The sequence below is a fragment of the Propithecus coquereli genome, unplaced genomic scaffold, assembly GCF_000956105.1.
Source record: "Propithecus coquereli isolate 6110/MARCELLA unplaced genomic scaffold, Pcoq_1.0 Scaffold17, whole genome shotgun sequence".
Classification (NCBI taxonomy): Eukaryota; Metazoa; Chordata; class Mammalia; order Primates; family Indriidae; genus Propithecus; species Propithecus coquereli.
The window spans coordinates 4,060,138-4,078,127 of record NW_012141635.1 but is presented as its reverse complement, the minus strand read 5'-3'; the positions used below and the strand labels follow the sequence as shown (position 1 = coordinate 4,078,127).

The 17,990-nt window shown below is 41.5% G+C and overlaps 1 protein-coding gene across 4 annotated transcripts; it reads right to left on the bottom strand.

The window, feature by feature from the left end:
* Nucleotides 1–1,874: 1,874 nt before the first annotated feature.
* CABYR (calcium binding tyrosine-(Y)-phosphorylation regulated) lies at nt 1,875–12,946 on the bottom strand. 4 transcript variants are annotated; one of them, XM_012641771.1, is made up of 4 exons: nt 12,784–12,931; nt 12,624–12,677; nt 4,718–5,988; nt 1,875–2,478 (listed from the first exon to the last, which is right to left on the bottom strand). In XM_012641771.1, the coding sequence occupies exons 1-3, from the start codon at nt 12,929–12,931 to the stop codon at nt 4,727–4,729; spliced, it is 1,464 nt and encodes a 487-aa protein (XP_012497225.1). In that variant the 3' UTR covers nt 1,875–2,478; nt 4,718–4,726. The 4 variants fall into 4 exon arrangements, with proteins under 4 accessions (XP_012497225.1, XP_012497227.1, XP_012497229.1 ...); XM_012641773.1 differs by having other exon boundaries at nt 1,880–2,478; nt 5,641–5,988; XM_012641775.1 differs by having other exon boundaries at nt 1,880–1,998; nt 5,641–5,988.
* Nucleotides 12,947–17,990: the final 5,044 nt, after the last annotated feature.

Genomic DNA, 17,990 nt, shown 5'->3' with positions numbered 1-17,990 from the left:
CATGTGGTTTCTTTTAAAATTTCAAATATGCTAATGTTGCCACTTAATACTATTGTAAATTATCAAAAGTGTCTTTTTAAAGAAGTCTTTGTGATGCCACAGTCCCCACAGCCAAAGAGCTAACCAGCTACGTGGCATGCACAGTGAGAAGTGGGCAAACAGTGTATTATAGAGAGGTGCTGTATTCATTTGGTGTGAGTGTCACATACAGAATTATCAAGTTGGAATACCTGACTAGAGAATTCATGACTAGATCTGTTGGAGTGGGAATGGTTAAAAAAAAAATTATGCATAGTTTGGAAAATGCTATTGCTTCACAGGTCTAAAATGATTTGAGGCCCTTTGTGTTTGGTTATTTGTATATCTTCTAAAGTTATAAAAATAAGCAATACAAGGTTTTATGCTTGCATGAAGTTTATTGCTATATTACACTTAGTGGCCAACTCCACCTTGAATGTTGATTCAAACAGCGTCATTTTCAGGATCTGTTAGAAATAATGTAAACATTGAATTGTTTAAATGTAATCATTAAACTGAACATGTGAATTCAGTGGAAGATCAAAAATGCTGCAAGGTATACCTTCCTATACTAAGCTCTTAGTTACCTGTACCGGTGCTTTTACACAAAAATATACTAGCAATTTCTTGCTGAAAACAGCCATTTTGACAACTCCACTAAAAGTCCACAAAAAGGATGAATAAGTGCACATAACCCTGAGATACTTTGAAAACAGTTGTCTTTCCTTAAGTAAGGTAACTGTAGTACTTGAGCCTGCCTATGAATGAAATCTAACTTGTGCCCATCTCTCAGATGTTCGGCTTAAAATTCCCACAAATTGTTTTAAGTAACTGAATTTGTTGGTATATAATACTTGTGTTATATACTCTTAATTTGTCTCCCTGCTTCCTCTGTTGACCTCTTCCTGACTTCTAATTCATTTTCCACATAGCAGCCAGGGGATCTAATAAAAACATGAATCTGATTCTTTGGTATGCTGGGGTGCCCTCTGCACTTTATGTACCCACCACCACCCCAGGCACTGGCCTGCTTGCAGTCTCTTGAACCCCCGCTCTTTCCTGCCGTAGGATGGGACCTGGGAGCTCTTCACAAGTCTGCTCCTTTCTCAAGCTCAGGTGTCAGTTTACATCCAAGCCTGAATACCCAATTTAACAGTGACTATTAAAGGAGGGCCTGTGTCAGTACCTTGTTTTCATAATACTTCACCTATTGATGTACTTTTTTGTCTGTTTCCCCACTAAGGTAGAGGTTCTATGTTTTGCTCACTGTCCACATATGAGGCTAGCGTAGTGCTTAGCATTAAGTACTGGTTGAATGAAAAATTAAATGACTTGTGATAAAACCATCTTATCTGTAATTTCAGTTGTCCCTTTAACGTGTTTCCAACCTGTAGATGCTACTGTCTCTTACCTCATGGGTTGGGCAATCCATGTATAACCAGAACTTCTCTCTTACCTTGCTCTCCAGTTGTTTCCAGCTATTGTCACTGCTCCTCCCTACTCCTTAAACATGCCAACTAGACTGTCTTGTCCTTTTTAAAAATCCATCCCCCTTTAGCATCTACCACAGTGTTAGACAACAGACCAGGTATTCAAAGGTGACTGAGTTGATGGCTTGGCTGGTTCATTACCTGGGCACGAAACTGAGTCACTGTGGTGCTGCACACCTGCATGTTTATTGGTAATGGTGGTTAAGAAGGTGGAAACAATAACCACATCAAATTAGAGTATACCTCCAACTCATTACATATTAATTCAATTTAATTATTTTAAATATCTCAATTTCCAGGTCAACAAAATGCTGAAAATTCAAGTGTGTTAAAGGCCCACATATTATGGTAGGAAAATTTACCTACCAGTTTTAAGTTTCTGCTTTGCGAACATGGGCTGTAGTCACGGTAATTTCTCCAGCAATACCGTAACTTCCAAAGGGAGTACGTTTGTCACCAGATCCTGAACTTTTTTTGGCTACATCTTCCACTGGGAAGGCAACAGAAAGAAAAACAGGGCTTTGTGGTCTGGGGACATCTTGTCGACTTGTAGGAGGACTAGTATTCTGGGGGTTTAGGGTGTGTTTCTGGAATTTCGGATCTGCAGCAACAGCAATGGGCACTTGTACTGCAGCGTATCTCTTCAAGGAATCTGCCTGTGAAACAACAGCATGTCCAGGAAGAGGTTTCCATTCCTGCGCTTCCTGAACATTTGAGCCTACTAAAATAAAAGGGGGGGCACTGGTCTTCTTGCTGTTGTCCATCATCACATAAGTTGGAGAAGTGACTTTTGGTGGATGCTGCAGAAACTGTGGATCCTTAGGATTAGATAAATAGAAGGTTGCTTGGGGGAAAGGCCCAGGTGCAGGTGGTGGTGATGGGCGACTCTGTTGATTCATATCAGTTAGACAATAAAGGGTCCACATGTTAGAATATGGTGGTGGTTGTCCTGCTTCGCTTGCTGCTATTGCTATAAAAAAAAAAAAAATTGCAGGCATTAAAGGTTTGGTCTCTGTATCAGGCGCTATGCACAGTAATGTCTTTGTAAATCTTTTTTTACATATAAATAAACAACTGTAATATGTGCCATAAAGCATGCTATAGAGAGGACTAAATAGTGTTTGGTAATGTGAAAGAAGAGATTCTCTACAGTTGGAAAATGAGGAGAGTGTTGTGACAGCAAGTGGCGGGGACACTACAGTTGTGGCTGAAGCAACAATCTCATTGTAAGTTGCTGTTTCCACCTACTTCACCTTTAGACATGGCTTCTACAAGATCCTCAGAAAGGAACTGAATAGTTAAAAAAAAACTTTTGACTTTCCCCCAAAAAAATCAATTGAAGAGTATGTCAAGCCACTGAAAAAAGTGTTAATCCATCTGCATAGTGATTTTTCTTTCCTAAAGAAGTCAGCACTAGGTGTCATCTTGATTACATAATCTAATATCTCTGGCCCTTCATAGGCACCATTATCTCCCATTCATTTTTCTCCACACATAAAACATCACATAATCTAGGACTCAGAACTGCAGAGAGCACCCCTTTTAGGCAAGGCTTGAAATCGTTAAGTCCTAGGTGGCAGTAAGAGGCTGGTTGGTCCCACAGGGGTTCTTTTAGAAAAAAAGAGGTCTAGGAATGCCATCCATCCACTTACACCAAGGAATCTATAATGCTGTGACCTGCCCAACGAAGATGGTAGTGTCTTGGAGAACCGAATCCCAGAAGATGGGACCTAGGAGAAAAGGTTCCCCATGGAGGAATTTCACTGTGCCCCAATGTGCTGAACACTGAACCTTTGAACACTGGGCCATCTATCCCTAGTGCAGCCTTTTTTTCTTCCCCAGAAAATAACACTATGCACATCATTAAGCTGATATGTTTTCAATAGCTTCAGGTACTTTCAACTGATCTTTCTTCAAGCTTAGTAAAAAATACATACAAGCCAAGTCTTCCGTTTTTTCAAAGGGAAAGAGTTTGATAACTCAATCTGAGTTTTTTTTTTTTTTTTTAATTCTTTCGGTCAAATATCCTTTAAGTGCTGAGGACAACTCTATTTTACTTTAGAAATAGTTAAGCAGTTGAAAACAGTAACTTGGTCTGGAAGTCCTGCTTAAGCTGTCGGTCTGATGCCAGCCCCACATGCCTCAATCTCAACACTGTCCTCTGCCTTTTCAGCTGTACAGAACCCCTGTCACACTGCCAGACAGAATTTGATCTTTTGTAAACACCTGCTTATTAGGTAACACTTCTTTATCATTCTGGCTTGGGTAAGAGTCAGGGTTGAGAGTTTTTGCAAAAGGAATGGGAGGATTGGCTCATGCATGTCCCTTCCATCCCTTAAAAGAGAAGGGCCCCTGCAAGTACCCATGTGAGGCATGAGGGTGAGGAGATCAAATGCCATATAACTAGATTGAGATGGAGGTCAAGTCATGTCTGTGTCACAGGAAAACATGATGACAGTTCAGCAGCCGAGAAAGCAGCTTGATTTTGGCACTTGTTGGGGAACTCATGGAAGGAAGCCAATCATCTGAATGGCATCCATTGTTGTTCAAGTGCCTAACTATCCTTTCTGCTGCTGCTGCTGCTGCTACCTCCATGCTGCCCTGTGTGACAGAAGTTTGACCTGACTTTTCCTCTCTCCATCCAGCTATGAAGCTGCTCCCTCAGCTGCAGGAAGCTCCTGGACAGGAAATCAATGCTTGGCCTGGCACCCCAGACCTGCTTGCAGAGCTCTCCTAACTCAGTGCGAAAGCAGTCAAACACACCACCATTTCTTTCTCTTTTTAAAATACCACAGCCTATGTAATTGCATTGTTGTGGTTCAATTTTACATTCACAAGTGAGAAATTTCAAACCAACACCCCCTAATTACAGTTTTACAATAGGAATATTCAGATCGCAAGAATATATTTTGTACCTGACAACAGGCTATAGTGTTGCTTGCTGTATAATATTTCCAAAAGAATAATACAAAAGTGCTAGATGATGAAACTTTGAGGCCAAGCTTTGGGGATGTCACTTTAAAAATCACTCATCTCGTAATAGTAAAATCTCAAATGCAACAAAGCCTTTAAATAGGTTTGGCATTTCTAAAAAAACTTGAAAATAAAGATTTTGACCAGTCTGCGGGGAGCCTACATAGATGGTTATCTGAAATACAGATGTCACCTGAAATGCAATTTGTAATTGTATAAGTATCTAATTTTCTTACCTGGTTTCATCAAACCTTGTCAGGTGCTGCTTCCCCTTCTGGTTCAATTTCTGGTGCACCGAGACCTTCTGGAACAGGAGGAATGGAGCCACCAGATGGTTTTACAGGTGCATCTGCTGCTTCCCCAGGAAACACAGGTTTGACCTCCATCTCCCCGGGTGCAGAGTTTTCTCCTGACTCCTCCTGCCCAGTTTTGTCAGGGACCATCGAAATGATCTCCACTTCAAGGTGCAGAGATTTTTCAGAGCCTATTTTGATGGAGCCCTCTGCATCCAGGGGTTGTGCAGATACCTCAGGCAGACCTTTCATGTAAGTGTCAGAGAGCAGAACTGTAGCTTCTGCCTCCACATGTACTGAAGAATCATATTTTGCATTCTCCTCCAAATGTAAAAGTTTTACAGACTCTACAGATTTTTTAGACATACCTGAGGTTGTCTTGTATACTACAGGTTTGGAACTAACTGGTGGTGACTGCTCATTTTCTTTAAGGCAAGCAACTTGATCAGTAAAGGGGATAACTATTTGTTCTGGCATTTGTTCGACATAAACAACTCCTTCAGTCACAGGCTCATCTTTATAGATAGATGATATATGAACGGTTGATGTAACCTTAATGTCAGCCTGCAAAGAGACCTCAGGAGCTTGATTGTAAGTGGGAGGTTCTTGTTCATCCTGCAAGGGGAATGAGGAAGCTGTTGATGGTTCAGCCTTACCGCCTTTAGGTTTAGGACCCAAATCTACATGGTCAGATTTCTGGCTCACAACCTGCACTGCTACCACCTCTCTAGAACACACAAGAGAAGTGGCCACCATGACATTTTCAGCAGGATCTGAGCTCAGTGCCTCTTTGATAACAGGCATACTGGTTGCGACATCCACCATTAAAACGTCAGATTGATCAGAATGAGTAGATGAAACTTTACCTAACATCTCAGCAGCGAACTGAGCTGGGTCAGCTGGGACATAGGCAAACTCTGGAGAGATACCTGCTGGAGATGGTGATGAGGGTGGGCTAGCAGTCTTAGGGGTGGTTGGTTTAGAAGAAGGACCACAAACTGCTTCAGTTGTACCCTCAGGCTCTAAGAGCTCAGCATGAACTGATGGAAACTGGGTGGTTTTGTTGCTAAATAATGGTCCAGCTATATTGTCCTCCTCTGTGTCTGTAGATTTTTCCATTCGTGTAGACACCTGAGAAACTGAAGATTTTCCTTCTAGTTCTTTTACACATTCTGGTTTCTTCTCTTGTATCATTCCTTCTGACCACTTCTCTACTAAAATAACAGCCAGATAGGTTAATCAGCATATATTACCCCCAGAAAAGAATATTAAAGCAATAGGGTGAGCATTCAAATGTCAATATAAACACAAGTACGAGAGTTTTTTTGCTTCATTTTCTAACATCTGTGATTTAGTGTGGGTAATGAAACTTCCCTGTCCTTATTCACTCTAAGACCCTCAGTTTATTTCCCTAGAAATAAATGACTCCAAATAGCACAGTGGCAAAACTAATAATCAAATACCATCCTAAGCCAGTCAGCATCAGGGGAAAGATCATAACTCTGCCTAGAAATAAGGAAGCTGAAAACTTCCATGGAAAAAGCTCCCGATCCAAACTTCAACACAAAACTGGGGAGAGATGAAGAAAAAAAATAAGACTGAATTGGGCAATAGATTATCTAATCTTTAGCTGGTGTAATATTAATGACACAGATGCTAACACATTAATTAAAGGCATTCCTTAATTTAAGAAAATTGGTATACAAAGTTTAACTTAATGAATTGGTAAACTAAGGGACTACATGATCTTTTTTTTTTTTTTTTTTTGGAGACAGAGTCTCACTGTGTTGCCCAGGCTAGAGTGCCATGGCATCAGCTTAGCTCACAGCAACCTCAAAGTCCTGGGCTCAAGTGATCCTACTGCCTCAGCCTCCCGAGTAGCTGGGACTACAGGCATGCGCCACCATGCCCGGATTTTTTTTTCTATATATTTTTAGTTGTCGAGCTGATTTCTTTCTATTTTTTTAGTAGAGACGGGGTCTCGCTCTTGCCCAGGCTGGTCTTGAACTCCTGAGTTCAAACGATCTGCCCTCCTCGGCCTCCCAGAGTGCTAGGATTACAGGCGTGAGCCACCGTGCCTGGCCACTACATGATTTTTTTTACAATAGGAAACAGTACATATTCTAACCTGAAAATGATAGCACCTGCTAGCAAGGTGTGATCATGCAGCCAAAGTCATACTGACACAGACAAGATGAAAAGAAAGATCTCTGGATATGAAAGAGTAGACTTTAGTGAACCTTTAGGCATGAGGAAAATTCTCATGGCCTGGAAGATCAAGACAGCTGATGACATACAGAAAGTCCTAGAGCCTAGAAAACTCTCTTATGCTTATTGCCCAACCCACATGCCTGTCTAACCACCTTAGTTGTCTCATCTGCTTACTGAGGATTTTCTCTTTGGGAAACATTTCTATTATCACAATTTGCTTTCCCAGAATGTGTTTGGTTCAAGTCAAAACTTTGTTTAGAGACATATTTTCATAGGTTCAGCTGCATCACAAAGAGCAGTGCCCTGCAGTATCTCCCACCACATTGGCTGCTGATTCCTTGTAAATTCAATTAAAGTGTCTAATTCTGAACATGGACATCACACCAAATGCTCATGTGCAGAGAAAAGTTTCAAAAATAAAAAAGCTACATCTACTCTTACCTCCCTCTGCTTAGAACAATAACCTCATTTTCCTAACCATTCACTTCTTCAGGACTTCCTCACCTACATTTTAACAAAGCCCTTTACCCCCCAATACCTTTGTCTTAGAGCTTGTGCTATGTATAAGACACTGTACTGGGTACTGTTGAGGATAGAAAGATTATTAAGATGAGATCTCATATAGCTTCCATTCAGTAGGGAAGATAAGACAGATATACAAATATTATAGGTAAAAAAGTGCAAGTACCTAATAATGGTACTAATGAAGATCTTGGGAGTTCAGAGGAGGGAAAGAATCTTAATTAAATAAACCTGGCCTTTACTCTTATGCTTAGGACATAGAAAACTACAAAAAATATTGATCCCACCCTAACAACAAATAAAAGCCAGATGAACCACAAAATCATAATTTTTCTTGAGTCCAGCAAAGATCTGGGGGCAAAAAGTAATGAAGTAACCTTATTTCCAAAGAGGAACTGGGCCCTCCAAGGAGAGAAGGGATACAAGAACAGTCTCAGCTATGGCAGGACCCAGGAAGAAGACAATGCCATCACAGAAGCTGGTAAGAAGGTATCAGCTAAAATCTTAATGTACTGGTAAAGGCCAAAGGTGGGCTACAATGTCAGTATGGAATAGCCTGGGCCTCCAGAGCCAAGGAAAGTTCACTTATTCAGAAGCACTTTTCCATAGGCCTCCTGTGAAAAGATGAGAGTAAGGCAGGCAGCCAGAGAGGAAGAGAGATCATATACCAACACCAAACAGAGGTCTCCTACTGTTGGGGCAGACACAGGAGACACTGGCCTGAGACTAACCACAGATGCAAGGCAGAGTTTGGCTGCCACATGGATGGAGGGCAGGAACACTGAGAAAGCCCCATCTCCAAAAGGCCAGGTGCATGTGGCCAGCTTATGCCTGAGGCTGGCACAGAACAACAGGGAACCTCCTGCCCTGCCCACCAGCCCAGCACTGAGTCACAGGAGAATGCAGGCTGCCACCAGGTGAGGGGCAAGAGCCCAGAGAGAGACGCCATCTGTGGGGCAGCAGAAAAGCAGGGAAGGCTGAAAGCTAAGGGGGAAGCAAAGACCCTCAAAAACACTCTCTGGCACCCCAGGCCCACCTCAGCACAAAGGCTCAACAGTCCTCTGCTAGAAGAATTTGGGGCCTGTGGTACAGTGAAAGTAATGAGAGCAACAACAAAACCCAAGCCCAACTCCTAATTAGACTGACCTTCCACACCCACACCTATTCAAGGCCTCTCTACCTTTCTATGTCCCCTCTCAACAAGCTCTTAAATTTTCCAACCCCCAATTTACTTACCATTAGAATTTTCAAGAACCCAGCCAATCTAGGAATTGGATTGCAATAATCCCTATACTGACCTATCTAAAGTTGTCTGAAGTAATTGACAAAATATATTACAAGTGTCTAGGACAAAACAGTTGATAAATATTAATTCCATTCCTTCTTTTCCTAGCATATACTAAGTTGTGGGATTTAAAGGAATGATTATTTTGCCTTAAAATATTGCTGAAGTTTCTAAAATCCCATCAATTAAAGATTCATTTGGATTAATGAAGAAATTCCTGAGAAGACTGAGAAATGGGGGAACTTCCATCAATTCATATGGTTGTAGGGATCTATTTAATAAAATTGCAGAAAAACAAAAGAAGGATCCAAGAAAAAGCTTCAAAAGATGAGCTGCTTTGGAAATGCACCTATGTGGGATAAATGCCACAAGGAAGACTCTGGATAGAGTCAAGGACCATCTTTAGGATGGCTCTGGAAAATGGGGCAAAAGATGAGAGACAACAGACAAGTGAAAACAGTTTGCTCCCATGTCTACTTCTTTTTCTCCTTTCTGCTCCATCACCTGACTGTGCATGAAGTTTTGAGGTCACTGGGGAGATGGATTAACACTATTGGTCCTATCATGAGGCTGACCAAAAAATGGGGCTCTTTCTAGGAAAAAGTCCCAGAATGAAGTATTCAACAAAAACAAGTGATATATGCAGGGATGTTCTTATTTCCCTGCTTTCCATGCATACAGGCAGCTTGGTAGTATTGCTGTCGGCTGCAAACTCATCAGTTCGGGAATAATTCTGTAGGTAGGATATGACATCCCCACTGAGCACTCTTATGAAACTCATGTCTTTCATGCTCATATCCGATACATGGGAGATGAAGGAGCAACAGTGCACTAAGTATGACCGTTACCTTTGCCCACATCATCAAGTTCTAATACCTGGTACTGTCTTTAGGCTGATCTTGCTTTCGTGCTGAAGGGACTGAGAGACCAAAATAAAGGTCAGTTGACTTAGTCATCAAAGAATGATTAATTTCCTCATCTTGCAAAGTCATTGAAAGCCTGGGAGGGCCTCAATCCATGGGGTCAACTGATAGAGCGTGTAGGGTATTATACATACCATCACCTGTATTTAAAATTGGGATCTACAAAAGGGAAGTTCTATTTAAATGAAATAGAAGGTGCCACCTGTTACACCTATATTTTTACTCTGCAGATCTGAACCACCATGCAACCAAATCTACCCAGAGCTCCCATAGGAACAGCAGGTAGGGACTTAAACCAGTCAGTAGGTAGGAGGATACCACTCAGGAGAAAATGCTCTACCAAGTGGGAACCTATGGTGCCTGTATATCCCTAGATTGTCCCCCCCCCAAAAAAAAAAAGAGGGACCGAGTATCACTCTGTTGCCCGGGCTAGAGTGCCGTGGCGTCATCTTAGCTCACAGCAACCTCAAACTCCTGGGCTCAAGTGATCCTCCTGCCTCAGCCTCCCCAGTAGCTGGGACTACAGGCATGTGCCACCTTGCCCAGCTAATTTTTTTTTCTATATGTATATTTTAATTGTCCAGCTAATTTCTTTCTATTTTTAGTAGAGACGGGGTCTCACTCTTGCTCAGGCTGGTCTCGAACTCCTGAGCTCAAACGATCCACCCACCTCGGCCTCCCAGAGTGCTAGGATTACAGGCGTGAGCCACCACGCCTGGCCGATAGTCCCTCTTTAGATAGATTCATGCAGTGTCTATGAGATGACATAAGTTAATGGATATTGTTTATCCAGTAAGAAACCACTTGAGATGACAATAAAAGGCAGACAAATAAGCCAAACTGATATTAAACAGTACCATCGAATTCTGTTTTTTGGTCATACTTCATGTTACCTTCCCATCTCCCTAGTATAATAAATTAGAACAAGCAATGTTCATTTCTACTCTACTGCCTAAAGAGCAAACTGTTTCAACCATACTCTGACTTTGCTTTCAAGATTATCTGTATGCTACATCAATCTCCTTGGTATCTTCAGTTATTAGAGGAGAAAAGCAGCAGAATCTCCTACCCCTATCTCCATCAAAAGTATGGCTGCTCCATTAATTTTGTTAGTTTGTTAATTTTGAACCGTGAGATGCAAAGACCTACCTGGACCCAAATCCACATCAATAAACAAATTAAACTCAAAAGCTACCAGTTTATGCCAGCACTCTGGGAGGCCGAGGCAGGTGGATTGTTCAAGATCAGGAGTTTGAGACTAGCTGAGCAAGAGCGAGACCCCGTCTCTACTAAAAAATAGAAAGAAATGATCTGGACAACTAAAAATATATATATATAGAAAAAGTTAGCCGGGCATGGTGGCGCATGCCTGTAGTCCCAGCTACTCGGGAGGCTGAGGCAGAAGGATCACTTGAGCCCAGGAGTTTGAGGTTGCTGTGAGCCAGGATGACGCCACAGCACTCACTCTAACCTGGGCAACAAATCGAGACTCTGTCTCAAAAAAAAAAAAAAAAAAAAGCTACCAGTGTGTTACTTTCCACTATAAAGATTCGCTGACTTTATCACCATTCTCAAACATAGTATGCCTGCACACTCCCAATACTTTCAAACACAGCATGCCTAGTATAGGAGACAGAAGTACATGGAGAACCATCACCTTGACTACCTGGGAAACTGGGCTCATGGGGAGGGGAAGGGTGGTTAATATTCTTGTACTTATATGTACATACTATTGTTGGGGTAACCAAGTCCCAGACCTGTTTCTCATGGTGAACTGTGAATGCCATCAGTTCCTGCAGGGAAGCAGCTAGTCTAGATAATAAAATATTCCTGAACCATGGCACTTCATTCTCCTACCCCTTCAAAAGCTGACCCTTGCTATTGTTAATCTCACCTTCTCTTTTGGGTATCTTTTTCACTGTAAATCCAAACCCTCATGATTTTTACATTTTACTAGGTCTTACTCCTAACTTCTCCCCACCTTGGTTATGCTATGTTATGTTATGTTAATAGATATATTAACATCACCAAGTGACAGCACAGAAGTGGCTGACAACTTGTTGAATCCTACTTTTCTTTCTCTATGATCACTTGAAAATGCTGACTGGGCAACGTAGTAAGAATTATTTAAGTTATCTGCCACACTGGCCATGAGTCTCCACATTCCCTCTTCAAAAAATTCTGTGAAAAGCTTTCTATTGCCATTAGACATGTATGCCTGTCCTTGGGATTTGACCATTATATTCTCTTTTGCTTATAGTGATCCCAAATATTCACTATGTAAACTTTGCCTTGTCTTATATCTCTCCCCTGAATTTTTCATTGCTATGTCAACTCAGTTTCATGCTGTGATATTCACATATTAGACATTTACACATATAGACATACAAAATACAACTTTCTTCTAAGCAAATATATAGCACTATGTCACAGTGCCTGAGATATGCTGGAGGAGAGCATTCTCTACGAAAAACTTATCTCCTCATACATAGGGACTCTTGAAGCAGAAAGTATGGTCAGAGACACCTAACTGATCTCCTGTCCTCCAGCCTGGACTGCAGTTAAACACCAGGGGAAAAAATATGGGTGGTTAACCTTTTCCTTAAAAAAAAAGTCTTTCAAGAAGAGTGTTTTAACAACTTTCCTAAGTAATGTAGGTCTTCATATATATTCACTGTACCAAATGGTTTGTAAAAGATGAGTTTTTCTTATTTCTTTCTAAGATTTGGAATCCTCCAAAATGTCAATCGTCAGGTTTTTTTAAAAAACTGATTTAATAAAAAAAATCGGTGTGATCATTTAAACAAAAAATATTTGTGGGCATCATTCTTAAGTTTGAATGTATGTAGTAATGATGCAGTAATTTATAACCAGCATTATTAAAACTATCACCACTCGTGGCACTTACCTTTAATCTGGTGAAATTGTTTAACCAGATCTTTTATATCCAGAGAGGTATTCCCTGAAGGAATAAATACAGGAAATCAAATACAGATACATATAAAATGCCAATTTAAAATGTTTTCTTTTTGAAAGCAACAAATATATAATCTAAAGCAATAACAAACCTTCTCTAAACACAATAAGTTCTTTAAAATAAACTGCTGCAAACTGGGTGATATTTGGTGGATTGTTTTTGAGAATGGCTCTGCTAACTCCCTCGAGCAGAGTCTTGAGGCCATAAGGTACGACAAGTCTGGGCTTTGAAGAAATCATTTTGGCAGGATGTCTGTAAATCTCAGCTATAATGAAAAAAAAACAGTCTTATAAATAGTATATTAGTTTTTAATTAACATATTTCTTGCCAGTTAACTATGGTTTTCTAAGAACAAGTCTATTTCCTATTAAAGTTATTAGCTTTAGTTCTAATCTCTAGGTATTTATTCTAATAAAACAGGCTCATTCTTTTTTTTTTTTTTTTGAGACAGAGTCTCACTGTGTTGCCCGGGCTAGAGTGCCATGGTGTCGTCCTAGCTCACAGCAACCTCAAACTCCTGCGCTCAAGCAATCCTTCTGCCTCAGCCTCCCGAGTAGCTGGGACTACAGGCATGTTCCACCATGCCCGGCTAATTTTTTCTATGTATTTTTAGTTGTCCGATTAATTTCTTTGTATTTTTAGTAGGGATGGGGTCTCGCTCTTGCTCAGGCTGGTTTTGAACTCCTGAGCTCAAACAATCCACCCGCCTCGGCCTCCCAGAGAGCTAGGATTACAGGCCTGAGGCACCGTGCCCGGCCAAACAGGCTCATTCTTGATAATTTTTTTAAAAAGAACCACCCTAATAGCTTACTATGTGAAGATAAGCAATAGAGTACTATTAAAGAAATCCTTAGGAAGGGCCGTGCCAAGCCCCCCAGGATGATATTAAAATGAAATAAAACAAAACAAAAACAAACAAAATCTCCTTCTGTAAAATTCAGTAAATGTTTTCTGTAGTTACATTTATTTCAAGAAAGATAAATTAAGCTCATGTATCTGTTTTCAAACAATGTTCTCCTAAACCACACAGGCACTGGCTTTTCTGTAATTCATCAAATAGAGTGTTACAAAATTGTGTTTTTTCAAGATGAAAATGTCTTTTTTCCCTCCATTTTTCTAAATATATCCTCAGACACATTGCTTATCTTTAAGTATACATTTTTTAGCTTTAAATTTAATTTTGTTTTTAACATTAATCAGAACAGGCATAAGTTATTTGTGGCGTTATTATACCGCTCACCATCACAGGCACCTTTCTTTTGTCATGTCCTTCCTTAACCTGTCCTAATTTTCCCTTAAGTCCTCCTCCTTCTGCCTTTGTGGCATTTAATGGTACCAAGGGTATTGCACAGTTCAATCTGTAATAATTCTCAGAGTTGCAAAGACTGTCACTCGAAACTGTATGTGTATATGCTCTGTCTCATTCTAAAAAATTATCTAAGGCTTATAAATACAAATAAAGAACAAAATTAAATATTTAAGGAAATCCATTCAGTGGTAAGGGAGAAATTATGATAGGAAAAATAGCATGAAGCCACAGGTAAAGTTAGCACCACAATGCAAGCAACAGGTACTTCACCATGATAGAGATGGTATTAAATCAGTCCCTGAGCTACCAAGCAGCCATCACAAGATAGAAAACAGATGGCAAATGATTCAGGTTTCCTGAGGTGGAAAAAAAAAAAAATCAGTTGCTTGGGAGAATCACAGCTTTTCTAGATAGTGAGACCCAGGAGAAATTTCTCCCATGGGTCCTTCTGAAGAGGACAGTGTGATATAATGAACCATGTCCTCAACAACATCCCCACGGTAAAGAGAGTAACGAGTTTTATGGGGCCAAAGTGGCACAGTTTAGTTACAATCATACAAGGGGCCAGGTTCTAATATAAAGTAATTCACATGTCATAGAAAAATGTTGAATATTTTAAAAAAAAAAATACATTTCATCTTTCCAAAAAAACATGTCAGGACAAAATGAATCTGTATTGCCCAAAGCAAACCCTTTGAGAATATATTATAATTAAGGATACTGAATCCCTTAATGAAAACTTCCTATCAGAGTATCATTCAACAGCTTTACTGAATTAAACCATTTGACAGAATCAGAAACGCAACTTCGGCAGGCCCACATGCTAAATGCTAAGGGACATAGGCAGTAATAATAATATATGTATGACAGATACATTTATACATACATATATTGTACATAAAAATAATTTTTTAAGAAGTAGTCCAAGATGAGTAGTAAGCTGTTTTGGAAGTTGAGGGCAGGAGCCAGCAGGCGGGCAAAGCGACCAACTGCGGGGACAGTGGACACGCACTCCGCGATCCCTCGCTCCTGCTGGATCTCACCCCACGTTGGGAACATGTGGAGACCAGGGATGCTGAACGTAGACCCTAAGAACCACCCTGAGCAAGCCGACAAATACTGTGACACCTAGGATGGCCATCAATGGGTAAAACGCACCGTCACAAATACAGACGTTAGGGGCGTTTAAAAGTGACAGCTCAGTAATTCTCCCCAAATGTCTTTCAAGAATACCTATCAAAAACAAAATTTAAACCCTCCCCAGCCCCAAGCCAAATCGTAAACTTCCATTTACCCACTACCACAGGCATAACGCTGAGTAAGAAAACCATGCCTTTGAGGAAGCCAGAGGGGACTTCAGAGCCACAGAAATGAAAATAAGTGGCACACACACCACTCACGCCCTAAAGATCTCGGCTGGGGTCTGCGGGTTCCGCTGTCACTGTCTGTTTTAATGTTTGTTTGGGAGGACAGCGAAGTGTGGGTGGGAGAGCCAGCGTGCCGATTCCGCGTCGGCTCGCTCAGGAGGGCAGGCGGCGGCCCCCCAAGGGCCTCCGAAGTTCGGCCACACGGGCGCTGGCCGTCTTGGCGCCGCACTAGCGGGTGTGGGCCGGTCCCTCCCCCAGGACTCCCCCTCTGGGGGCCCTCTGCCTTCCCCGACACATGAGGTTCAGTCCTCCTCTCCCAGCACGCGAGAAGTCCCGAGGGCGTAACTGCCTCTCGGCCGAAGGCTGTGTCTTCTCTCTATTCTCGCCCCACCTTCTCCTTCCCGGCTACGCTCCAATAAACCTTCCTCGTTGCCCCCTTGCCGGCGGCTCCTGAAAGCAACTGCGGCCCCGCGGGCCTTTTATACCCGCAGAGACGCCGGGGCTTCCGTCACAGAAAGCGCTCGCGGCAGGTTTTGGGCCCCACAGAGGGGGGCGGGGCCACGGCTGCCCCAGCCAATAGGGAGGTGGAAGGGACAAAGGCCGGAAGTTGGCGGGCGAGGCAGGCGTGCTTCGCCTTTTCTGACTAAACGCAAATTGGGGTAGGGAAACTGGCATTTTTCCAAAAGGGCTGGGAGTAGGGCAGGGCCCCCGCCCCTCTGCCTTTGGCGCTCAGTCTAAAGTAAGAGACGGTTACGAAGGAAAGAGAAATAGATCTGTAACAGTTTTATCGTACCGTCTCTGCGTCTCCTTTCCACACACTACTGCTTGCCACACAAACTATTGGGTCACCTATACGAAGAATAACTTCTGCCACGGTGTAAACACAAACGGAGCGAATGATTTTATACAACAGAGCACTTTTCTTCTTGAGAAACTCCCCTGCGGAATGAGAGTTTAGCATTAATCCTGAAGCTTCCTGTTTCTCCATAATTAGGATCAGACAAAGCCTATCCCCCTAACCCATCGTCAGCGTCAGGCTGCTGGTCGGCGAGTACTGTGTGTAACTTCAGCTGAGTTTTACCAAACTGAAGGAATGTGGCCTCCATTAAAAATACCCCCTCTCTACTCTTCCACTGTTGTAGGCTCGAGTATTTGTGCTGGGCGTTAAATAACACCATAATCACGATTGTCGGATTCCAAGGAGCCGTTTCAAATGTTTAAAAGCAGCAAGAACCCCTCATTGTAAGCCAACCATTAAATAGCATTGTCAGGGCAAATATCTGACAAACAAAAAAATTTTTAAGTCAGAAAAAAATTAAGGCTTCCAGAGCACCGTGCAATAAAAGGCAATGTGAAGGACTCAGTCGACATCCATGCTACAGAAAGCACTTTTTGGGGCAATTCATTAACCCGTTTAATAATTATTACTGAGTGCCAGACAAGCTCCCTCTTTTCATGAAGGTTACTTATTTAAAAGAGAAATGTTCTAAGACTTACTATGTTGATAGCTCTGCAGATGGTACATTTTCATCCTTCATCTCTTGCCTGCAGCCCTACTTTGGTAGTGTAAATAAAAGTGAAATGATGCTGTTATGATCTCTGATGATCTGGTTTATAATACATTCAACTGTCAAAGGTATAATGAACTGAGCTAATAAAAACCCTAAGTACAAACATTAGAGACCCTATTTATGGTATCATTTGGAATCAGGGACATTTATGGTTGCTTAGCCTAATCTTGGTGGGTCATCTTGAACACCCATTAGGTGTCACCTACTATGCAGAAATACCTAACTCAGAAGGCAAGCCTTTACTCTTTCATTTCTTCAATTACTATTTTGTCTGAGTCACTCTGAAATGTAGATTGTGACAGTGAAAACATTTAAACAAGAATTTTCAAATCATTGCCCATTTGTTGCTTTGATTTCTTGAACTCTTAACGATTTGATGTGGTTTCACAATCTTCTTATCCTTGTGTTCATTTCCCTTTGGCTACTAGTGATCTAACAAGCAAATCTACCTTGTTTTCTACTCCCTCCTCCCCACACTCCAAATCCTACCCTACAGAAGTCCAGGGTGCTTGGTGTGGCTTCTGTATACCTCTTCTACTTCATCTCTCACCATTTGGTTCCCGCTTGACTCTCCAGAGACATGAACACACATGCTGTTTGTCACCTCTGTGTTTTTGCTCAAGTTCAAGGCCTGGGATGCCTCTCCAGCCATCGTTTTCATCTGACTACATCCTTCTTATCCTTTAAAACTGAACTCAGAAATTTCCTACTTTAGGAAACCAATGGGTTACAAGCATTTCCTCAGTGACCCCATGATAAATACTGACCTTAAGCTTACCATATGATTCTGTTCATGTTTGACTCTTCTCCCCAGATTTACTCATAATAAATACTTAACAAAAGATGACCTAGGGCAATGTTTCTCTCATTCAGACCATCTGCATTAGAATCTTCCCAGAAGCTGCTTAAAAATGTCTTCCAACCCCTATCTATTATAGAACCTAGAAATTAAGCATTATTTACACCTGGGTAACAAGTGTGTTGCTTCTATTTCATATCCAAGTCAACTAGTTTATAGAGCTCAGCTCCTTGCTAGTTTTCATCAGAAAGC

What these genes read in the sequence shown, in the direction of transcription:
- CABYR (XM_012641771.1), bottom strand. Translation starts at nt 12,931, where the DNA reads ATGATTTCTTCAAAGCCCAGACTTGTCGTACCTTATGGCCTCAAGACT. An exon ending in ACTTATTGTGTTTAGAGAAG is followed by an intron (nt 12,678 to 12,783) that starts GTTTGTTATTGC and finishes TTATTCCTTCAG; the next exon opens with GGAATACCTCTCTGGATATA. An exon ending in ACAATTTCACCAGATTAAAG is followed by an intron (nt 5,989 to 12,623) that starts GTAAGTGCCACG and finishes CTGTTATTTTAG; the next exon opens with TAGAGAAGTGGTCAGAAGGA.